Source organism: Suncus etruscus, chromosome 1, assembly GCF_024139225.1.
Source record: "Suncus etruscus isolate mSunEtr1 chromosome 1, mSunEtr1.pri.cur, whole genome shotgun sequence".
NCBI lineage: Eukaryota > Metazoa > Chordata > Mammalia > Eulipotyphla > Soricidae > Suncus > Suncus etruscus.
This window is the reverse complement of record NC_064848.1, coordinates 33,285,506-33,311,717: the sequence shown is the minus strand read 5'-3', so window position 1 is coordinate 33,311,717 and position 26,212 is coordinate 33,285,506. Positions and strand designations below refer to the sequence as shown.

General features: G+C 36.0%; 1 protein-coding gene and 1 non-coding gene across 2 annotated transcripts in view; one reads left to right on the top strand and one right to left on the bottom strand.

Moving 5' to 3' along the window:
- Positions 1-26,212, bottom strand: part of KDM4C (lysine demethylase 4C) — a 392,436-nt gene that overhangs the window by 147,048 nt on the left and 219,176 nt on the right. Inside the window, exon 15 of the mRNA XM_049770299.1 lies at positions 694-749. Within this exon, the coding sequence (XP_049626256.1) occupies positions 694-749 (56 nt within the window). The remainder of the gene's footprint in view (positions 1-693; positions 750-26,212) is intronic.
- LOC126026557 (U6 spliceosomal RNA) lies at positions 15,084-15,190 on the top strand. Its single transcript, XR_007501786.1, has one exon. It is a non-coding gene; the product is annotated as a U6 spliceosomal RNA (small nuclear RNA).

Below are 26,212 nucleotides of genomic sequence, written 5' to 3'. Positions count from 1 at the left end.
GCAGCTTATCTCCACCCAACACATGTCTCCATGCTTCTATTTTAAATGAAATCTATATTATATTTTGTCTCCATCTTAATGAGGCCAAATTTAAAAAATTCATGCAAAAACACAATTCAACAACATCCATAAAAAGCAAGGAGGACCCAATTATATGTTCACTCATCAATCTCTAAAAAATCTTCAGAGTCTCTTTAAACCTTAAAACTAATGTTTTCATTCTGCCTTTCTCTTTTAGAACAAATACTTTCTTGCTAATTTGTTACTATCAGAAGAAAAGTGATTCATTTTATTAAGTTTTACATCAGGATTGTAAATTTATCTAAAGATAACAAATTTCAAAGTTTTCTGGCAGATTCCGTTTTATGTAACCAATGAATTCTAATGGCACCAAGATGCTATGGGTGCCTTCATCTTAAAAACAAATGAACAAAAATAAACAATGAGGGGTTATTCTTCGTGGCATCAAAGACAGAGAACATAAGCCAGTCTCCGAACAACTTCAAGCAGATATGGGAGAACGGTCAGGTGATGGTCTTTGCAGATATACCCAGAATCTCCCCACCTGAAATCTCCACATCAAAAGCATTAAAGCAATGTGTATGATGATAAGCAAACTACCCTCAAAGGTTTTAATACCCAGACAAGAGCAAAATAGTTAAGGAAATACAGCACAATTAATACAATACTTACTTATTGTTCTTAGTTTGCTTAAGAGCACCCCCTCGCAAATTGCAGAGGCAACATTCCTAAGGAGATAAAAAGAACCATGCAATTATCAGATTGCACTTAGCTATTCAAATAAATTCTAAGTTTTAATTTTCAAAACCACCAGGAACTTCATGAGCAGTTCAAGAAGGAAAAGGAATTGAAGGAGATAGGAAAGCAGAAGGCACACCTTTAACAATATCAGTGCATGTCACACACACACACTCACACACACATACACACACATGGAAACATCAGTATGTATAGTAGCATGTTACTCAGTTACACCTCTGGGAGAAAGTTCTCCCTTGTTGCCCTAGAGGGGTGTACATTACAAAGCCAAAATAATAAAAGATGTGACTGGGTTCTCCAATGCTTGCTCCCATAAAATTCAATTTTTTAGCTTCTTTTATGCTTTAAGCTATCATACACATTTGCACTCTATGATGATTTCCTTGACTACAAGTAGTTTTTATTCGTGAATTCTAACAATCATATGGGAAATCAAAGACCACAAAATGAGGAAGAAAACAATGATATATCTTTTGCTGGTCTAGAATTTTTTAAATTTTAATTTGACTAAAGTAACTTGTAGACAGGTGGGGGCATACTGGAGGTACTCGGGGCTTTATTCCTGACTGAATGCCAGATAGGTTGGGCAACTGTGGAGGTGTTGGAGATCGAACCTGGGCACATGCAAGGTAAGCACTTTACTCACTATGCTATGACTCTAGCCTAAGTAACATTTATTTTCTACCTCAAATTTGTCTTTCCAATGTCACCATCAATAGATTTGGTCTGTAGGGTGTTACACCTGGTAGTGCTGGAGAGGACATACTACTCTAGGGTTAGTAAAGGAGGCAGTCATTCCCTGCAGTGGCCAAGAGACCATGTAGAACCAGGATCAAACATGAGGTTCTTGATATGCAATGCATTCACTCTGCTCCTTTTAGCTATATTCCCAGCCCTAAAGTTCTCTTAATAGTTATAGATTATTTGGGTATTTTTATTCCTCAAAGCTATAATATATAATACATATATAATATATTATTTATTCAAGGTGACCTTATTTAACCAATTTTAACAATTCTAGCTTTACAAAAAATCCCTCTAATGTATCTTTTACTAGTAACAATGTGTCATCTTTATAATATTTATTCCATTGAGGAAAGCAATACCAAACACTTAAAAGAGCATACATATTTATATAACTCTTACCAGGAAGGAAAAGAAGCCAAGAACCAAAAATATTCAAAGATATACTATATCTGGGAAGTTGCTGCACAGCTATTTGAAATGTTCTGAGAAATAAAAGTTGTCAATAATATTCGCATTTGAATTCATTATAAATATAGCTCAAATTGCCACTCCATGGAGAATTTTACTATCTATCACACAAAACCAGATTATGAAATAACTGGACTCACGAAATAAAGAATAAAAAAGAAATCCAGAATCAATATAGGGAACATGAGTATGTGTAATCCAATCATTCAAATCATTCTAGAATATACAAATAACTTAATAGTGATTCCATAAGTTAACTGATTTAATAATTTTCTTGTAATTGAATACTTTCTATAAAGTTAAAATATATATACATAAATAAAACAAAAACATAATTCTGCATGTTTTTACTATATATAAAATAATGTCAGTTTGTGCTAAATTTGAGTGAGTGTAAAGAATATTGTTGACTGTGAGGAGCTTAGACACTAAAAGAATTACATGTCTGATTAATGAAAGTAGTGGTAAGAAGAAGCCTAAAGGGACAAGTTAGCAGAATTAAATACAGCAAAGCAGCATGGAAGCTGCTTTAAAACATCTGATTAGGATCATTAAAAGGTGTACATGTTCCAGAGAACTATTACAAGTGGAGGAAAAAGTTCTCAAAAGTCAGCTATGTTGAATCAAGAGTTTCTGTCCAATTAGAATATTCTCACTTATCATAATAAGAAATACTGATTTTTGGTTAACCAGTGAGCTCCATGATATGAAATCTAATGGATCATTCCAAGTGCTTGGTTTAACTGATCCCTTGACAGAGCCAACATGGTTGACCATACAGTTTCTATGACTCCACACTCTCATCAGCTAGTTGATCCCTGGGTTTCCTTTAAAAGACATCTCTTTCATGTTCCTTTACCACTGTAATTACCACAACATTCGTGTCTCTCTGCACATATGCTCAAGGGATATCTGACTCATAAACTATTGCAGAAAGACCACATGTATATTCTGAAAATCTAACTGCTGCTATATATATCAAACACATATGCAATAGTGAACTCACATCTCTGTGAGCCTGTACTCCTCCACATTGTCTCCCAGCATTAGCATCAGCCCATCATTCAACTATACACTAGAAGACTTCCCTTCTCATTATCAAAAGCTTATGCTAAAAGACTTCTCATCTGAGACCCAAGCAATTCAGTCCCAGCATTCCCGTCTTCAAACCCACCTTTTCTCTATCATGATAGCTGCCACCAATATCCTTCATATTACCAACATCCTTCTTCAAACCTAACAATCACAATTCTTCAGTCAATGTGAATGTACTAAACTAAATTTAAATGCTTCTCAGTGTTTACTATGGCACAGAAGATTCAGACTCTAGTGCCTAGACTTGTCTCCCTTCTTAAACTCATTAAGTTCCTTCTGCCTCCAAACACATCAGATACACTACTCTTTTCTTCATTAAATACAACATACCTTTGGGAACTCTATCTCATTGTAGTCTCTTTAGAGATAGCTGTTCTAATCCCAAGTCACTTACTTTTTATTCATCACTCTTGTGGACTATTTGTTGCATTCTTTTGCTGTCCTCAAGAAACTATAATGGATGTATATATACATCCTCAAGGAGTGAGGATGTATGTCAGGGGACTCACTCTTTAGCTCTTAAAAGATCCAAAGGAGTACACCCATCACATGAAATTGTTCACTAAGTGAAGAAATATGACAAACAGGACACAGTGAAATTCTGAAAATTAGTAAATGATTAGAAAATTGCAAAGAACATTTTTATATATTGGAGCATTAAGAAAGAAATTAGTGGGCTCAGAAAGTTAACTGAGAATTATGAAACAAATAGCATACACAGAGTCATAACTTGATGATTCACTCAAATCTTATTTCTTAGTAAAAGACAGCAGTCTTATGGCTGGGTAGAGTTAATCAGCTGAACCTTAGCTAAAAAGCACCTGGAGTTTTTTAAAGAACAGTGCTTGGTCAAAAGGGTGGCATAAAGAATGGCACCTACCAAGATATACCAGTACCACTCAAGAACAAATTCTATGAAAAATTTTAACGAGAAAGTAGAACAGTAACAGCATACATAAAGTTTCAATAAATTATTTATTGATAATAAAAATATTGGAACTAGAAAGTTAAAGACAAAGTTTTAAAATTTTAAAGTCAATTATACCATAACAGACAAAAAATAATTTTCTTTTCTTAGTATGAGTTTATTCATTAATTAATATTCTATCTCATACTTAAGATTTGGAAGACTACATAATTCACCTAAAATCATCTGAAATAGGGAACAGTAAAAATTTTTATGTTATTTGTAGGACAGTATTTGTAAGACAATATGTAAACCAATGGATATTACAACAGTTCAGTAATAGTGTAGTGTTGGGCTATTATTTTCTATTATTTTCTCTAATTTCTAACCATTAAACTATGTAGGAAAAGAATAGGAATTGAGGGTCAGACAATAATTCAGGCTAGACAACAATAAGCTTCTTAGAAATATCTCCCTCAAGATACAAGGCAAAACATAAGATAACAATTGAGTGCCAAAATTACTAGAAAACTATGCCTGCCTTGGAGAGCTTAAAATTAAGGAGAGGAGGGGCTGAAGTGATAACACTGGCATTTGCTTTGCAAGTGGCTGACACTGGGTTCGATCCCCAGTATGGTCCACTGAGCCAGGAGCAATTTTTGAGTGCATTGCCAGGAGTAATCCCTGAGCATGAGTGGGTGTGGCCCCAAAACCAACCAAACAACAAACAAAAAAATAAATTAAGTAAAATAAAAATTAAGGAGAGGAGGCCAGAGTCTATTTAACAACCATACTTATCATGAAGATAAAGAGGATAACAAACTCCATTCTGTCACTTTACAAATACCTCAGGATCCATTTTGAATTATTTCCAAAGAACCTTGTTACCAGAAGCCTATATTCTGTATTCCCATCAGTTCCAATTGTCTAGTTAATAAGAGCTTCCAAATGTGTAAAATCATTCAATTTTATCCCATTTCATCCATCAAAAAATTATATCTTTGCAGGCATAGGCAGTATTTTAGTCCATGCAATGTAATTTCAAATTAAATGAATCAAACTTATCAGATAGAATGAAACTGGAGAGTCAGGCCATTACCCCATAGTCTAAACCAGTTGGCCATTGTTTGAATCAACATTTTGCTATTTACTCTTGCCATGACCTTGTACCTCATACTTAACCTTTGTGCCTCAGATGTTTTGTCTGGAAAAAAATTGAGAAAAGTCATTTGTAAATACACAATAAAAACAAGAATAGTAGATAAGTATGTGAAGTACTTATCTGTAGTTATAGACAAGTTAAGGTATATTGTTTCCACTATGTAACTAGAGTGTGACTGCAAAAAACAAACAAATATGGCTGTTGTCATTATGATTCTATTGATGTGCCAAAAGTACAAAGTTAACTGTAAATAAAAAAACTCTCCAGCACTCAAAATCTAAGCAGTCAGAATCTAAAGCATGAAGATATCTCCATATTTCTAAAAGCTGCCAAAACAGTGGTAAAAAGCAGACTCTGGAGTCTCTATAGCTCTTAGATAAAAGACTTTGCAGAAAAGGAAAGCCCTGATTAACCCTCATAATATTTGAAACTAAGGTAGATTAAAACAAACTAAAGCTATGAGAAATTTTAGATCCTGGTCAAGTATAAATCAGACTTCATTCTGATGCTAAAACCTGACAGACAAAAGGAATGCTCTTTCTGAAAATCATATCACACAGCTGCTATTAAAAAAACCAAATCAAATACATGATGACAAAAATACAGTGAAAAACACAGGAAAGGGAGATTTAGATTCATGAAGAAAACTGATCAATAAAGCTAGATACAATTATAATTAAAACATTAAATTGTCCATCAGGTACATTAAAATTACAAATGTAGACAATAAGGAAACCTCAGTGAAGTCATGGAAAATGGAATTTAAAAAAAGTAAATGATAGAAATCAAAACCAGTGAATTCTATAGACAGATTTCAAAACAGACTGGAACTGTCAACGTACAAACTGATTTATTTTGAAGCATGAATTAGAAATATATAACTCCCTCTCCATATGTATGTGTGTATATAAAGAAAGTGAGAGAGAGAGTGAGTGAGAGAGAATGAGTGTTATTAGAAGGAACAAAGACTAAACGTTTGTATATGTGAAGCACTGCATTTGATCTCCGGCAACACACACAAAAATAAAACTAAATATAAATACACAGGTAAGTCACCCCTTTGGTCTATGAGAATATTAAAATGTAGTCACTTTGCGTATAAGCGGAATACTAGAGAGTAAAGAGAGAGTGGAAGTAAAGGAATATTTAGAAAGAAATATATAGTAGAGAACTTTCCAAAACTGATAAGACATACCTCAAGTAGTTCTCACTATATATGTAAATATCACATATATTTAAATTATTTATGAAAAATTATATATATATATATATATAAAGCACATTTATAGAAGTCGTCTTGTGGAAGGTAAATGGTGCCAAACAACATTGGTGGAGGGAAGTGGAAACGGGTTGAAACCCTGTATACCCAAAACCTAATCACCAGTAGCTTTATAATTTTATTATAATTATGCATAGCCAGAAGTAACCCCTGAGCATCACCAGGTGTGGCACAAAAAAAAAAATAAATAAAAAGAATTCAATTAAATGATATCTGTGTGAGAGAATCTCGTTTATTAAAATAATAACTAAGTTATAGACCTAAATTTAAAATCTGATTCAAAAGCCATGTTTAAAATATTAATAAATTCTGACAATATTAAAATTTTAAAGTTAAAAAAAAATAAAAACCTTATATAAAATAAAACAAAACCATATACAATATAGTATAACTGAGTTTTTCGGCACAAAACTTGTGCCATAAACTTGAACTTCACTTATACTTGGGTCATACAGGTTATTTAATTCAGTGCCTGTGCACTGAATCAAATGCACGTAGTCTCCAATCGTTTTCTGCTGCTGGCTGGAGGGTGCATCAGCTCAGTCCACAAGTCACGGCTGAGCAAAAGAGGTAGGCGGCTGAACTGAACTGGATGCCACTGAACTATATTGAACACAATATTCTGTGCTTTGTATGAGACCGACAGCAGTGATGATGATATCTGCGAACTCATTGATGATGACAATATCTGTGTTGATAAACTCACATCAGATACAGCTGAAGCTCTGTTTGGACATACAGATGATGAGGAGGAGGAATCCCGTTTTGAAGAATTTTAACCTTTGTGATTTACCTTGATTACCTGTTAAGCTATGGTTTTCTGCACTTTATTTAAAATTTTAAAGTTATCATTGCTATTTTACAGTTTTTTTCAGCAATAAATATTGAAAAAACATGTAACCTACTGATTCCTCAATAACTGTAATTGTTTTGGGTATATATTTTATTTTTAAAATTTACCAGAGGCTGCTGCATTGTACAAGTCACTAAGTTTTCACAGTTTTTAGGGTAAAATTTGGTGTGCTCTCTTATACTCAAGTATATAACATAATTAAGATAAATTCATAAAAGGAGCCGGATAGCATGGAGGTAAGGCATTTGCCATGCATGCAGAAGGACAATGGTTCAAATCCTGGCATCCCATATAGTCCCCCAAGCCTGCCAGGAACGATTTCTGAGTGTAGAGTCAGGAGTAACCCTGAGTGCTGCCAGGTGTGACCCCCCCCCCAAAAAAAAGGTAAAGTCATAAAAATATATTTCCAATAGAAAAAAGGTAATAGCCAACAAATAATTTGCTAAAAACTAAATTTTTTGCTTGTTTACCATGGCAACCATCATTTTAACTTTTATGGTTTTGAGATAGTTATTACACATTCATTTATCATCACCAGAACCTTACTAACTCACCATCTCTTTCCTTATGTAACTTCTAAAATCCTGTTTTAAAAATTTTGGAAAAGGTTCTAAGATTCTTCATTGCCAATGAACACTACTGGAAAGATAGCGAACTTGTAGAGATAAAAACATAAAATAATGGGCCAGAGAGAAAGCATGAAGGTAAGGCGTTTGCCTTGCATGCAGAAGAACAGTGGCTCAAATTCCGGCATCCCATATAGTCCCCGAGCCTGCCAGGAGCGATTTCTGAGCATAGAGCCAGGAGTAACCCCTGAGCGCTGCCTGGTGTGACCCAAAAGCAAAAACAACAACAACAACAACAACAACAACAACAACAACAAAAATTAACTCCACCATTCCAAAATGGGAAATATTTTAGAATGTGACTTTTAGATAAAGGACACTTTGAAGGGAAATCAATAAAAAAAATTTAACTGTATCTTATGAAATTACGTAAGGACTCTGTAGCAGACTGTCAAGGGCAATTTGGTGGTAATGAAGTACATTAACTATATACACCAGAACTATAAATGTTATGGGGACTGAGAAATAGTACTGAGGTTAAGGTGCTTGCCTTGCATTCCACTAATCCTGGCTCAAATCCCTGAGCACTGATAGGGATTACATCTGAACATAAAGCCAAGAACCATCCCTGAGTACTACCAGGGGTATGTATGGCCCAAAATAAAAAGGGGAAAAGCTCATAAACATTAACACTATGATAATTATGTTACCTACACCAGAATAACAAAATATAAAAAGTATAAATGCACATACTTATAAGCCTGCAAAATTCAGCCTCAACTGTATTATAGGTAAAAGATTACAGTATGCAAAAAGAATGTGCAGATTTTCATTTCATTTTTATCTTAGGAAAGTTATATCCAGGAAGAAGTGGAATTCACAGCTGCTTACATTTTATTTTAAATATCTGGAGTCCTTATTTAGATTCAAGATTGAAATTTAAATAATAATGAGGGTCAGAGAGATAGGTACAGGCCCTACATGCCTTGGGTGGAGCTTGAACCTTGGTTTAACCGCCAGTACTACAAATGGCCCTCTAGGTACTCAGTGAGTGAACCCTGAAATCATAAAAAATTCATTGGGAAGTAGTCCTTGAGCATCACAATGTATAAATGATTAAAATACATAGTAAATGCATAAATATCAAGTTACTAAAAATTACACAATGTAGTATCAAGTGGAAATATTATGGCAAGTTAAATAAACAATGATATAATTTAGGTTATCCCAGAAAAACAAGATGCAAAACTAGGTTATACATAGAGAAGACCTGAAGGAGTAGGCAAAATAGTAAGAGCATTTTTCTGTATGTAAGAAAATTAATGAGAATAATCACTTTCTCAACAGTATTAGGTACTCTTTTATTCAAAAGGAAATCTATAGACACACAATGAACTTAAACATTCTCCATTAAATATGTATATATTAATGTGTCTGTCGAAAGTGATCTGACTTCTATTTACCTTTACTCAATTATAAATATTTAAATTATTTCTTCTAGTCTGTCAATTGAAAAGTCATTCTTTCCCATCTAATTGACAGATACCAAAAAAGTTCTACCTTGCAGTTCAAAATAAATGAATAAATAAAACAACAGTGTTCACTGTCAGCCTAATTTTATCTTATTTTTAATTAGTGTGCCTTATGTAAAAATAAAAACACCCATATAAGAAAGAACACATTATTATAAAGATTTAGATATATTTAGATATATTGCTAGTCAAGGAGTGTTTCCTAAAACAAAAAAAATAGACTGTAAAAATGTAATTACTATATAATGCAATTGTTCCTTCCCCAAACACAGCACTAAAAGGGGTCCTCTGTTGTATCCCCTCCTTTCCTCATGGCAGCTAAAAAAAAAAAAAATGGAGAAAATTTTATAAATTTGGGTTATAGTCACAGCAATTCACCATTTTCATCTATGTCTCTTTTCTTATCTGAATATAATTCACAATGCCCCATTTTAGCAAAACCAAGCATTTTAAAAAATTTAGTTTTGTAAAAATAAAAATCATCACTGAGATGAAGGCTAGAATACCAATTTACAACATGGAATGATTTCTTTCCGGCTCAGTTATTTAACCATAAAAAAGAGTGTTTATAATCAAGTGCTGACACAACATTAACAACAATGGCGAGAAGGACATTGTTGTAAAAACGGCTATCAGAGAAATTCATTATTTGCAGCAGAGGAAAATCATATCCCAATGGCTCCTCTATAAAACATCCCTTAAAGAAATGCCAATACCAACATCCACAAGCTGCCTCCTAAGAAGCTCACGTTTTAGCTGACACAACCATAAGCACTAGTGAAGCCAATTTTCAGTATTATAAAAAAAAAAATTATGCAACTGAAATACCACCCACATCCTTATTTATCTGACATGTTCATAACAGAAAGGCAAAACCATAAAATAGGGCTGTCTGTACTGGGGAAACAAAGAGTAATTAATCACATTAACGGAAAACTAGCTTACAAAATGCTGATCCACAAAACATGGAAGAACCACTTCTGGAAACGTGGCTCATTTGTCAAGACTGGAGAGAGGGAGGATCTCAAGCAAGGAAAGCACTAGAAGGAATTTTAGAGTCACTAGAAATGGAGAGTGGCAGGCTTCCTTTCGTACCCTTCTGGAGCAAAATCCCATAGGCTCCAAAGATTAAGGAAGCTCCTTAATTTAGGATCCCATATCTAATGTGTATTATAAATAAATGATACACTCATCCAGTAAACTCGTGTTAATCACTAAGTTGCGATCTAGACTTTAGGCAGCAGAATGACACAGCCCTCTGGCTGCTGCAGCAGGCCCAACTGTACCAGCCAATATTGGAATGGGAGAGGAGGTTGAGCACAGTGGAAGTGGGCCTGGTCTTCCCACTAGGAAAGGTGATCAGAAAGTAAGAGGCAGAATGGTAACAGCTCCACGACTGAAATCAAATAATAGGAGCAGCTCAATGATCTAAGGAGAGATTAGACTATAGAGCTGAAAAGTCTGGGTCTTTTCTTTTGGAAATGGGTTTGGACTAACTTCCTCTGAACCCAACCAACTACCTAAAAACCCAGCATCTCCTCCCACCACCACTATCTCTCAAGCAGAATGGCCTGCTCCCCCACCAAAACCCCAAAAGAAGAAGCCGGCGAGGTGGCGCTAGAGGTAAGGTGTCTGCCTTGCAAGCGCTAGCCAAGGAAAGGACCACGGTTCGATCCCCCGGCGTCCCATATGGTCCCCCCAAGCCAGGGGCAATTTCTGAGTGCGTAGCCAGGAGTAAGCCCTGAGCATCTAATGGGTGTGGCCCGAAAAAAAAAAAGAAAATATGGGCACTGTTATTTCCCAGATAGTCTGGTCCTGGCTGACACCTCATGGTATTATCAGAAAAGAGGATACAGATACAAATTCTCCTTTCTGCAAGAACTACAGCAGCCAAACCCCACACACTACACAAATGGCCCAGCTCTCAATTTAACCATATCAAACTTCCAGGCCACCAAAGCTGTTTTAGATCCCAGACTGCACAACCGCATGACAACTCAATATCTTATAATAGTATCATCCTAGTTGTATCACAGGAAATCTGATGGTAAAGTTACATAGTAATTTATCGAGCTCAGTAAGCCTAAACAGTAATACAGACGACTCAATTAGCACCAACCATTGCCCAGTAAATCCTCAGACACCGACTTTAGTGACACCAAAGAGAGATAAAACACTCATTTCAAACTGACCTGTGTTCACCTAAGTTTTGATAATCCCATTTACCTTTGTGTTGTAACAAGTAATATGAAGTACATTTGTTTGTGTCTTCATAGAGACATACTAGGTTGTTGGGTGGGAAATTGGGGACATTGATGAATGAATATGAAGGTCATATTGATGGTAGGATTGACATTTGAGTATTGTCTGAAATGACTGTATCATGAACAACTTGGTAAATCAGGGTATAATAATAAAAATTAGAGGGGGAAATGCTAAAACTTCAGAGAGCATTATCTGATTGAAAGAAAACTTCTATAAATTTTCTTATAGAAATCATGAAAAAGTGTCAGGGCATACCTAAGCTTTTAGGGGGGCTCAGCCCACCAGATGTATCCTCAGATTTTCCTTGTGGATAGAACTAATTTAACCCTCATGGAGTTCCTCAAAAGGCACGCTGTGGACACCTTTTTCCCCTGCATAGATGGTTGAAAAATTTCCAAAGAGACATCTGGCATTACATTTTCAGCCAGTATTTTACTATCTCTCCTTTGTATACATCAGGCAAAATAATGGTTTCTATCAAATGATTTGGCTCAGAAATTCCAGCACCAAAGTTTATTTGAGAACCCCTTTTACTGGATATAGGCAGCCCTAAAAGCAAAGACAATTTTTCTCTTTGCTACTGCAGTTTCTGGCATCAAGGGCATAACCAGAATGCAGATCTTGACCCTCCTTTAGGAATAGGGAAGCTCATTTTTGGGGATTTGGTTCCTCCCTTCACTTAACCTCTAAAACTATGGAGTCCAGCCTAGAAAGATCAAGTTTCTAGGTATTTCCTACTTTCTCCTAATCCTGATTTTGCATTTAAAGTAAGCTTGCAAGGAGTTACCTTGAGTTGTGACCTTCTCTCTTGTAACTTAAAATTTTTACAGTCACACCCATACCTTAGGTATTGTTATTGTTGCACTATATATATATATATATATATATATATATATATATATATATATATATATATATATATATATATATATATATATATATATATATATATATATATAGGCTTTGTGATTACAATTATTCTTTACCTGTGGCGAATTTTACCCCTATAAATTCCCCTGCTCAAAAAATTAAATTTGTCACACTCCTGCTAGAAACGTGTTGACCCCACATTCTCTGTGTGTGGGTTCATTATTTTATATTTCATATTTCACCATCCGTGCAACCCACTCTCCCTAAAGTAGATTCACCGAAATCTCACTGATGGCTGTAGGACAGAAGCCGCCTACAGCAAAAAAGCATAAACAGAATCTTACATTTATTTTAATTGAATATTCCTACTACTGGGCTGAAAAGGACCACAGAGCCCCTTGAGTAGAAGTCAGGAAGAGAAGTTTGCTAATTAAGGTCTTTATCCTAAAGAGATGTAAGGGGTAATATCAAAGCAAGGAGTAATACCTCTCTTGAACAATACCAAGAGAGGTTATAAAAGTGAAAGTGGCCTAGATTCCAGATTCACTTTAAAAGTAGCAATCTTAAAACTGGAGGGATACTACAGTGGCTAGGGTGCTTGCCTTAGACAAAGCCAGCCTGAGTTTAGTCCCTGGCATTCTATATAGTCCCCCAAGCAGCAACAAAAGGAATTCCTAAGTGCAGAACCAGGAGTAATGCCTAAGCTTCATCAGGTGTGGCCAAAAAATTAATTACATAATAAAAGACAAGCCAGGGTTCACAGGTCAGCTAAGTGTTGGGTAGGAGTAAAAGTAAACAATCACACAGTATTCTCAAGTTTTTGGTCACAGCAACTGTAAAGAAAGAAGCCTATAGTAGATCTGGAATTTAGTTTGAGACAGGGAATTTGAGATTTTCACAGGATAGGACAAGATGGGTCTTGGGAAGCTAGACTTAAGGGTCTGGACTTCAGAGAAGCTATGCTGAATCCTCAATACTCAGGCATCAATGATTACAGAGTATTTGAGACCAGTAAAAAATTATGAGAAAGAGTATTACCTTATAGACACTTGAAAATTTAACTCATATTTTAATCACTAGGGAATCCAGAGAAGTAGCTAACAAGAAGGAGAAAAGCAGGAAAGCCTGGATGCTGAAAGTCAAGCAAGAGAGTGAATCAAAAAGGAGGCAGTGATCAACTGACTGTACCCACTGGAAGTTTGTATGTATCAACTGACTGTATCCATAGACATTTCTATGAAAATGTGAGGCAGTTTACTGACTGAAATAAATGTAAGAAGCAAGGGAGAAGAACTTAAGTGAATAAAAAAAATAAATTCCTGTAAGAAATTATTATGGACATGAGGGGAAAAAAAGGTAGAAGCAGGCAAAGTAGAATGATTAAGACCGGCTGGTTAGTGGGTTTTATTAACATTTATTTGAAGATCAAATAGTGTGTAATAAGAATAATAGATATGAATTTATAATAAGAATAATAGAGCAGGGCTGAGAAAAGAACTGAAAAGGTGGAAACACATGCCCAGAGTGCATAATCCTCCAAGTTCAACCAGTAGGGTTGCATATATGCCTGAGCAGTTGTCCAGCAATGTTGGGGAGGTTATCCCACTCTCCCCTACCCCCCCCCCAAAAAAAAACAAACACCAAATAGCATCGCATAGTAAAGAGAACATCAGTAACATAGAAGAATAAAGAATAAATTGTAGAGACCATGATCATGGACAGAAGAGAAAATGTATTCTTAGAAGCATAGTTGCTACAAATAGGGGATATACATAGTTATTATGAAAAGGGAACTTGTAGACCCTTTCCATGGTTTCCTGTTCCTTCATGAAATATAAAGCAAGTTTATGGGGGGAGTGAGTGGGAAAGAAAGGGAGGAAGTGGAGATATTTCAAAAAAGAGAAGATATAAAAAAGTTACCAGGAGAATGCTGCATGAATTACTGGTACCTTTTAGGATCATTTAGAACTACAAGTTCATACTGAAAGCCTTCTGAGCTCTGGGTGATTCTTCACAGTCATCTTGGATATATTTCTGCAGAGCCTCTGCAGTTAAGAAATACATATAGACAGTATATATGTGATGCAGATAGAGAGTATTTATAAATGGGATAGATTTACCAGGGTTGAGTCAACTCAAGAAAGAATAACCAAACAACATGGTACATGAGGTTATAAACAAAGAAACAGTATTAAAAACATGGGGCTGGAGAGATAGCATGGAGGTAAGGCATTTGCCTTTCATGCAGAAGGTTATTGGTTCGAATCCCAGCATCCCATATGGTCCCCCGTGCTTGCCAGGAGCAATTTCTGAGCATGGAGCCAGGAGTAACCCTTGAGCACTGGTCGGTGAGACCCAAAAACCACAAAAAAATAAAAATAAAAAATAAAAACAAAAGGGGGGGGGGGGAGAATCTGAAAAGTTAGGAGAGTTACTAAGTGCCACTGGACAGTCAGTTTAAAAGATGGTTTAGAATTCAAGAATGAAAGGAAGTAACTAGCAAAACAGGATACAGACAAAGATATCTGAAATTCTTAGATGCCATAGAAATGCAGTGAAGTGCTCGCTTCAGCAGCACATATACTAAAATTGCAACAATATAGAGAAGATTAGCATGGCCCCTGTGCAAGGATAACACGTAAATTCGTGAAGTGTTCCATATTTAAAAAAAAAAAGGGGGGGGGGGGAAATGAGGAGAAATGCCAAATTAAGAGTAAAAACAAATGCCCTTTCAAAAAGCTCTTTCCACTCAAGAACATGTTAGTTCTTAATAATACTACAATAATAAATTATCTCCAAATTAATGATTTAAGGCAATTCGAATGTATGCAATTCAGCAGGTTTTCACTGGGCTAAAAATGAAGCCAACCATGACATTCTAGAAGCCCTATCAAAGAATTATGTCTTTGGGTCAGGATCCTACACTTTCATCTTCCAAGCCGGAAACAGCACTTCCATATCACCTTGCATTAACTTCCTCCTTTCTCTTTAACATCTATGAATCCCTGGATCATCATCAAGTCACCAAAATAACCTAACATCTGATGTTCAGCTCATAAACAACCTTAATTCTACCTACTATCATAATTACTTCTTTGTGTAATTTAACATACTCACAGGTTCCAGAGATGAGCTCACTTGTATCACCTGTATCCTGAGGGATGGCAATGTTTTCACTACATATTAGCTATAGTCATATCATCACTTGTATGTAAGAAGAACAATAGTAACAGAAAACCATACACTTTGCTTGTTTCAAAGCATATTCCTTCCACCTTCCTCCACTTGTATTTTCAACAGCATTGTTTACACTGGTATAAAAATTTGAAGTTATCAAAATACCTGTCTGATAACAAGAGAGAAAGTCAGATATACACTTGGAGGCAAGGAGAAGTTCCTCTATAGTTTATGACAAGTCAGAGGCGCATTTGCACAACAGTATTTCAAAGATCCTAACTACTTGGATGTCAACATACATCTCACTTTGTTAAAATTAAGTAGCATTTTTGTCTTTTACATAAAAACCCAGCTGCTTTGTTCTTTCTACCCAGCATGACCTTCAGTAACAAATGAAAAAGTACACGATTTCTTCTACCAGACTAATTTTATCATGCAAGATAAGTGTTTGTAAGCGCAACCCCAGCCCTCCAGTATTCCACTGGATGTCTCCCCTCAATGCTAAGGAGAGGTGCCTGGCAGCCCAGTGACCTCTGGGTATGCACATCCTGGTGTGTGCTACAGTATGTTATGCTCCCATAATATCAGTCATTATTCCTCCTGGCTTTACTTTGTGTTCTGTGGTTGAAGCATTTAAGATTAATGAGGCATTTGTTCTCAATCAAGAAGCTATTATGAACATAGTTCCTCTTATAATAAGCTATATAGACTTCTCTTTCTTTCCATTACTAAGGGGGTGACATTTTTTTTCCCCAGGAATGTTTACTGTGCAAAAGGGAAAAGAACAGAGAGGGAAATGACTTGTGACTTTTTAGTCTATAAACTGTTCCCTAACAAAAATCCTCCACATAAGAGCTCGGCTGTCAAAATAATTGATATCCTCAAATGTGTTGTTCTGTTTGGTTAAAGTAAAATAATTATTACCACTCTAGCCTTTGGGAATCAAAGTTTAAGTCTGAAGATGTTCAAAATAATCTGCTGGCTCAGGAAGTAAAATGTTATTTGTACCTACTGCATTACTTTAAGTGGGAGAGAACAGAGTCCTGGATCTTGGCTTGGAGAAACACTGAAGGAGAAAAGCTCAAGTAAATGAATGCAAATAGCTACTGCCTGAGAAAATGCACTGCCTTCACCAAGAACGCACTTTTACTTTTCTACTACTTTTTCTGTGTAAACCTAAATGAGTGTTTTAGGTTGACAGCCTCCTATCACCTGATCTTGACAATATCCCATGGAAATTTTTTTTAAAGCATGAAATATATCACAGAAGGAAAGAGTGCTACATTGACCTCTCAAGGCCTGAAGCCAATCTGATCAAAAAATCAATGGTTCTGATCTACAAAGACACTTCAGAGTTCTTTGTAAAAGAAAAATGTCACTGCTGTTGTCAGTTGGGAAATTGAATTCAGGAGATTATCTGTTCCAGGAGAAGGTCCTATGGACAAAAATTGAGTAAACATAAAAAAGGGAAAGAAACTGCTCTACTCAACCACTCAACAAGGCTAATTACTCTTCATTAAGAGGGTGGCCATTTATACCAGAATGACATTCATTCTCACTGGCTTTAATTTCCACTAAAACTCAAAAAAGAAAAAAGAAAAAATCCATAGCATCATTCAGCTTTCTGTCCCTGAAAACAAGTCAATACAGCAAAAGTCCAGGGATGGGGAGTCTGGAAATATTGGGAAAATTGGGTGATCCTGGACAAAAAAAACTTCCTCTTAGGAGCCGGAGAGATAGCATGGAGGTAAGGCATTTGCCTTTCATGCAGAAGGACAGTGATTCGAACCCTGGCATCCCATATGGTCCCCTGTGCCTGCCAGGGGTAATTTCTGAGCATAGAGCCAGGAGTAACCCCTGAGCGCTGCCGGGTGTGACCCAAAAACTAAAAAACAAAACAAAACAAAACACAAAACTTCCTCTTGTGAACTCGTGTACATCATCTAAAATAAGATTTCTAAAATAAATGAAAATTTACTAAATTCTCGCCAATATTAACTTTTTGGAAGCTAGAAAGCTCTATACATTTAAATCACGTTAAAGTAATCATTTCTCTAAATTTGTAATTAAAAGTACAGAGAAGTACAAATTTGTTGAGGAACATGCCTTGCATGTGGCTACCCCTATTGAATTCCTAGTACTGTACTGCACCCCAACAAGCAGCATGGCATTTTGGGTAAGTGCACTAAACCACTGACAAAGCGAGCTAAAAATTGCTGACGGGTCTTGTGAGAAGAAATTGCAAGGTCCCCCCCACACACACACTTAAAGTTAAAAGATAAAACTTTATTTTCTGGAAAGTAGAACTCTTCCAAGAACCAAATACTAAGCAGTTTCTAACATTCATTATCATTAACACTATTTTGCAGAATTATAGAAGTAGGAAAGGTTATATTACATTCTAAAGGTCATACAATTTCAACTATATCCATTTTCTCGAATTATCCATACCCTAAATGAATTTCTACCTGAGAGAAAGAGAAAATACTCCCTTGAACAGAGTGGGAGAGGTACAGTGAAATCCATCTATAGAGCCTCCACTCAGCCCAAGACCACCAAGACCATCTTAGACCCCTCCATCAAACAATTATTAGGTAAAATAAAGTTACAGGCCAAAGTTTCCCAAAGAATTCAAGGGATACCAGTTTTAATAAGTCCATCATTTGTAACTGACACTTCATTTTTTTTGTAAGTAATATAGTATTTATTTAAGAGAAATTTATTTAGAGGACTATGAATATGGAGGACAAAGGGAAAAGTGTGATTAAGAAAGAGGGTTTCTGGGCCCAGAGAATAGCACAGCGGTGTTTGCCTTGCAAGCAGCCGATCCAGGACCTAAGGTGGTTAGTTCAAATCCCGGTGTCCCATATGGTCCCCCATGCCTGCCAGGAGCTATTTCTGAGCAGACAGCCAGGAGTAACCCCTGAGCACTGCTGGGTGTGGCCCAAAAAACAAAACAAAACAAAAGAAAGAGGGCTTCTGGGGCTGGAGAGATAGCAGGGAGGTAAGGTGTTTGCCTTGCATGCAGAAGGACGGTAATTCGAATCCAGGCATCCTATATGGTTCCCCCCCCCCAAGCTTGCCAGGAGTGATTTCTGAGTGTAAAGCTAGGAGTAACCCTGAGTGCTGCAGGGTGTGAACAAAGAAAGAAGAAAGAGGGCTTCTCCAGAGGGGGAAATAAAGATAAATACCTGAGACTTTAAAATAAAAAACAACTAAAATTTAAAAATTGAGAGACTAAGACATTCTCTAAAATGCAACAATGATAGATTAATTCATGTACAAACTCTCTGTGGAATGGGCTACATCAGAGGGCAAGGGAGATAGTATCTATGGTGCTAAAGCACATGCTACTTTGATCGCCAGCACCATCTTTTTTTTTTTTAACATGATCAGCCATGGCTCAGGTGCATCCTTAGACCCCAGCATTGAGCTGGACAGCTAGGTTGGCACAGAATAGCCAGAAGCGACCTTGAGTACCTGAGCCCTGCTTCAGAAAAACTGTTCCCCACGCCCCAATAAAGATCACTGCTTCAGGTACATCAAATCACATAACATTGTCGTTGATTATCAGAAATCATATGACAAAGACTTCATTTCTTTTGTAAGTAAAATATAACAGCTATATCCAACCTTTGAGGCATGGATGGCAATCAACCTATAGGTCACTTATTCAAAAATTGAACGACTGAAATAAATGAGGGCTGATGAGAGATCAAAGCTAAATACATACTTTGCATGCATGAGACCCAGGTTAAATCTGCTATCACATGGTTCCTCAAATACCACTAGGAGTATTCCCTCCAGTACCAGTGTAGCCTAAGGACAAATTAATAATAATTAAATATATAAATACCAAAAATACTTACATTTTAATCACTGAATTGTCTATTCTCCTTTTTTGTTTTGTTTTGTTTTGTTTTTTAGGGCCACAGCCATTTAAGGCTCAGGGGTTACTCCTGGCTATGCACTCAGAAATTGACCCTGGCTTGGAGGGATTATGGGACGATAGGGGATCAAACTGCAGTCCTACCTAAGATAGCGCTTGCAAGGCAGAAACCTTTCCTCTAGCACCACCTCTCCAGCCCCATTCTCCTTTTTTATGAAAGGAAAAGAAATACAATTCCAAATTGCAAGAAACTGCTTGCTCATCTCCATGACTTTGGTTTTGTTTTGTTTTTTAAGACAAAATGAACACAGTAAAGTGAATAGTGATTAAATGCATGTCCAAGATGAAAGCCTATTTAAAGTTTAAGTGCAGATTTCTTTAGATAGAAAAAAAATTGAGTGAAAGAAACAGAATGTCTTATTTCCAAATATATACAGTACAGAGTACAGTAAATTCTCTTTGATAGATAAAAATATCTGCAAGATTTACCTTACGCATTTCATTAAATAGTATAATACTTTTACTATTTAATTTTTTAAAACTCCATCAAAATTACATTTTATCACATTGTAGTATTCACTCAAGAATATAATGGTCAGAACTGAAATCTACTCAAGTGAGCCTCACCTCTGCAGTGACTCACAGACACTAATTTTCCATACTTTCTACTTTTGTTTAAAAAAGAATATAATGGTATATTATTTTCAAATAAAATATTTCACAAAATTCAGGACTTTAGGATTAGAAAGATGGTTCAAAGGGCAGGAGCACATGCAGGAAAAGCTTCATTAGCCCTTATGGTCTCCCAGCATCATCTGGAGGGTCCCCAAAGCCATCTTCCTGGAATAGCCCCTAAGCACTGACAGGTGTTCCCCAAAAGCAAAAACAAAATCATATTTTTTAAAAAGAATTTTAGAGGATAACACATATTTCCACGCACTACTTGGCAGGAACTGAGATAAAGTTCTATTAAGGCTTTAAAGCCATTGTTGATAAAGGTCCTGTTAGCTCATAAAATCAACAACTGATGTGGCCAATAATTACCAGTCTCTCTTGTAATTCCTGTACCACTCTGTAACTCATCACCTCTGACTAGGTTAAAAATAAATTTAGGTTTCTCAAAGGTCTTAAATTCTTAAAGAAAACTAATTAAAACAAAATGAAAATACAAAGCAACACATCTCAAGGAAATTTAAGGACAAGAGACCTTAGACATATATCTCAAATGGAAACTTCATACAGAGCTTTTAATCTGCCTTTAATTTAGATTTTCTTTAGATTACAGGCAATGTGAGCTTCTGTTTTCTTACCCTCTCTGCCCCCAGGAATATATAAAATAATTCCAAAAGTTCTCTAGTAATACAGAGCACAAGTTTGAGTTTACTTGGAATTTTTCATAGTGATGCTGAAAATCTAAAACACAGGGCTAGCATATATAAGGACTGGAAAATTATGTTCTATCAACGTAATAAATATTAATATAAAGTAACTCCTAAGTTACCAATAATAAATGCCATTTCTTTCTTATAGTTTTTTTTGGGTTTTTTTTTTTTTTCTTTTTGGACCACAGCTGGTGACGCTCAGGGGTTACTCCAGGCTATGCGCTCAAAGATCAGTCCTGGCTTGAGGGACCATATGGAACATATGGACCATATGGAACACTGGGGGACTAAACTGCAATACATCCTAGGTTAGCTGTGTGCAAGGCTAAAACCTTGTTCAGTTTTATGATAATGATATAAAAAGAAATCACATTCCATCACCACCAAAGTGCCCATGAGAAAATATATAAATGGATTAGAATATTTAAAAAGGTATAGCTCAAAAGTGATTTAATTTGGGTTAAGTATAAAAATAACAAGAAGTACACTATAATCAGGAGTACTGAAATCTAATACAAGAAATCAGAATTTTAATTGTTCTCTAAAGAAGGGTTTTCAAACATCTTTCAGCTGCAGGCTGGCACTAATCCAGAAAAGTGTCCCAAAACACCACTGTTCTAAAATGATAGATAGTAATAAAGTACTATAAAATTAATTACAAATATCATAAAAGGTAGAAAAACATAACTACAAATAAAATAATCTAGCCTAGGGATGTGGTTCAATAGTAGAGTACTTTTTTGAAATGGAGTAGTAGTAGAACAGAAAGTAAGGATGAAGAGTGAGGGAGAGAGGGAGAGAGAGAGAAAAAAAGAACTTAATATACAGTTGGGTTAAATCATAAGCAAAATAGTTCTCAGGATGTACTGTGATTAATCTGCTACGTGGTGAAATATGACAGACAAAGCAAAAAATATTTCATTAGAAATCTGTAATAGATATACCTGAATACTGTTATATACATAAAAGTTGTTCGGGAGGTTATCAGACTTGATCATTGCATTTCATATAAACTGGGTACTGAGCAAGCATCCTAAAAGCAAGTTAGACAATCCAAAATATGTATTCTCTTCCTTTAGCACCCAGCTCTGCAGCTTCAATACTGCTTCTTGTTACATGGGTAAAAGAAATGATACCTAAAATGCAGCCAGTACTATATAATCAGACTGTTCTTGAAAGAAATGTAAACTAAGCCATGTTAAATCATGAATACCAAACATGAAGCTGAAAAATGGAAATCTCTCAGGGAAGAAGGGCCAAGTCCCAACCTGCCAAAGTCACACCTACTTCATCCACCATCCACAATTGCCAGTTCCCTGTGGCCCTGATTCAACACTCCTCTATAGCTCTGTGCAAAGACACCAACTAAACCAAATCTCCAGGTATGCTAGTATTTGGGCTCACATTGTGGGGAGGGGGGTGAGTGTAGGCATCTAACTCTCCACCCCCTTCTAATACATCCAGAAGCCCTGAAAGCCAAAAACAAGCCCCTCAAAGCTACAGCATCAGCAATAGTGATTGGAATTCTTGGACCACATGACCACAGGACAACTCCATTTTTGTTGAAAACTATCATATACATATGAGCACAATAATCTAGATGCCAATGTAGATCTGAATCCACTGTTTTCAGAACAGCCAACAAGAGCAGAATAGAACAGAACAGAACAGAACAGAACAGAACAGAACAGAACAGAACAGAACAGAACAGGAGAAACTATTCACCCAATACCCATCAGATAAGGGGCTAATGTCAAAGATATTCAAGGTACTGACAGAACTTTATAAAACAAACAAACAAACAAACAAACATATCTAACCACATTAAAAAATGGAGAAAAAAAATGAACAAACACTCAAAAAAGAAATACAAATAGCCAAAGAGCACATTGAAAAATGTTCCATATCACTAAGAATCAGTGAGATGCAAATCAAAACAATAATGAGGTACCATTTGCCACCATAGAAATTGACACACATTACAAAGAACAAGAACAACCATTGCTGGCATGGGTGTGGGGAGAAAGAAACTTTCATTCACTGCAGATAGCAATGCTGACTGGTTCAATCTTTTTGGAAAACAATATAGAGATTCTTCAAAAAACTGGAAATTGAACTCCCATATAACCCAACTATACCATTCCTAGATATATACCCTAGGAACAAAAAAAAAAAAAAACACGATACAAAAGTGCCCTCTATAACTCCTATGTTCATTGCAGTACTATTTAAAATAGCCAGAATCTGGAAATAACCAGGTGCCCACAACAGATGAGTGGCTAAAGAAACTATAGTATAACTGAATATTATGCAGCCATTAATGAAGTTATGAAATCTAATTATACATGGATGGACATGAACTGTTATGGGAAGAAACAGAGGAATTAGAAAGATAGACACAGAACAGTCTCAACTGTGAGATTTAAGAAAATAAAAGACAGTATGGTAATAATAATCAAAGAAAATAAAGATAAGGGCCAGAAGGATCAACCCATAATATGAAGCTTACCACAAAGAGTGGTGAGCAAAGTTAGAGAAATAACTACTCTAACAATTACAATAACAACGAGAGGGGGGGAGGAGAGAGAGAGAGAGAGAGAGAGAGAGAGAGAGAGAGAGAGAGAGAGAGAGAGAGAGAGAGAGAGAAATAGAACTCCTGTCCCAAAGACAGGCAGAGAGTGCTCAGAGGCAGGAAATGGGAAATATTGGTGGTGGGAAAGTTACAATGGTGATGGGTGGTGTACATTCACTGAATAAAATCCATCTACAAACATTTTTGTAATCAGAGTGCTTAAATAAAGAAATTCTTATGAAAATATTGTATCTCCAATGAGGTCAATGGAGAGGCAAAATTTTTCACAAATTTGTTTGTTAATGTATTTTTTTCCCTCTTCTTTTCTTTTTCAATGGTTTCACTCCTACTTACCTGGAATTATAATCAACTGTGTAATTATATGATACATGCTCTTTAAATAAAATACATTAAATTAAAAATAAATAAATGGGGCTGGAGAAATAGCACAATGGTAGGGCGTTTGCCTTGCACACAGCCAACCCAGGACGGACAGTGGTTTGATTTCTGGCATTCCATATGGTCCCACAAGCTGGCCAGGGGTAATTTCTGACAACAGAGCAAGAATAATCCCTGAGCACAACCGGGTATGACACAAAAATAATTAATTAATTAATTAATTAATTAATTAATTAATAGCTAAATAAAACACAGGTAGGAAAAAGTCAAAACTGGAATGGCAAGCACAATGAAAAACACTAAATCCTATCATTATTAATTAATTGTAAACATTAACTTATCTATTTGCTTGTTTAGATATAATTCAACACACTACAGTAAAACACAATTAGCTGAAATAAATTCTAATCCCCTCCCCAGTGCAAGACTTAATAGAGCAAATATGCCCTCAGCCATGGCAACTTTTTGCAAATGGTAAAGAGATAGCTAGACAATGAGTCAGTTACAGCACTGCATACCTCCTTCACTACCACGCACTATTTAATGTTGACAAAGCTATCTTCTAATATATATATTTAAGTATTTATTATATGAGATTAAATGAAATAATGTTTAAGATGTCTTTCAAAACATTGAATTATTGAGCTTCACTCTAGGATACAGCTACTCTGATAGTCTTTTCTATCTATGTTTTACTCAAACTATTGATTGATACATCATCTTTTGTAAATTTAAGGTACAATACAATGACTTGATTTTTCTAAATTGAGAAAGCATAAACACTATTTGTGTATGTACCAAGAAAGAAAATAAATGTACAAGTATAGATGACCAAAGTAAATTTCAATAAGAAATCTATTACTCTGGTTACTTTTAGTGTGTATTAAGAAATTTTAGGATCTACTATTTTAGGCATTTTAAAGTAACTATGACTTATATCTCCAAAATCTTATGTCTCCAAAACTGCCTTACTCCTCTTCAAACTAGAAGTTTGTTCCCATTGACCATTGATATGTATTTTCCCCAATACCATTCCCCCTGGCAACCATTAATCCAATCTCTTTTAAGGATTCTACCACATAATGAATAGAGACTTAGGCTGGTGGATAAAACTGTTTTTTGTTTGTTTGGTTGGTTGGTTGGTTGGTTTGGGGTAACACCTGGCAGCACTCAGGGGTTATTCTTGGCTCTACGCTTATATATTGCTCCTGGCAGACTCGAGGGACCATATGGAATGCCGGGATTCGAACCACCGTCCTTCTGCATGGGAGGCAAATACCTTACCTCCATGCTATCTCTCAGACCCCGGTGGATAAAACTCTTAACTTGTATGCTGACCACCAGGGTTCATTCAGTACCTGGCACCAATATACTACTCTGAGCCCTGCCAATAGTGAACTCATAGTACAGAGCTGAGAGTAAACCCAAACAGCAAATATATAATAGAATGAATGAATGAATGAATGAATGAATGAATGAATGAATGAATGAAGGAAGGAAGGAAGGAAGGAAAAAAGGAAGGAATGAAAGAAAGAAAGAAATAACCCCTGAGTATGGCCCCAAAATAAAAATTAAACAACAAAAAAGCACATATATAAAAGCATAAAATTTTTATTTTACTGATATGGTTTAAAAGAATACCCTCAGAACTCATTGTTATTTCAAATGTCATTTGACATCTTCCATGGCTGAATAGCATTCCTATAAGCACAATTATACATATACATATTTCCTGGTTTATTCAACTACAATAAGAATTTTTGGAAAGTCTCTGCAGTGGTCCTGAGGGTGGGAGTGAGGGGCAATGAAGGCCACAATGGGAGTGCTGAAGGAAGAATACAATGTAGTAACAGGGATCAAATAGAATGCATACAAGCCACACAAGTGCCCGAGCCATTGTTATATATTTTCATTGATATCTAACAATATTAATTTAGTAAGAATCTTTAAACAGAACTACTACATATATTTTGACACATACCTAGAAAAAATTCAAAGTGTTTCAAATCAATGAACACTTAAAAAAAGAATCTCGGGGCCAGAGAGATAGCATAGAGGTAAGGCATTTGCCTTACATGCAGAAGGACGGTGGTTCGAATCCCGGCATCCCATATCGTCCCCCTGAGCCTGCCAGAAGCAATTTCTGAGCGTAGAGCCAGGAGTAAGCCCTGAACGCTGCTGGAGGTGACCCAACCCCCCCCCCCCAATAAAGAGATTCTCATGCTTGTGATCATGGTGCTTAAATATTTTATTTCTAAAAAAAAAGAAA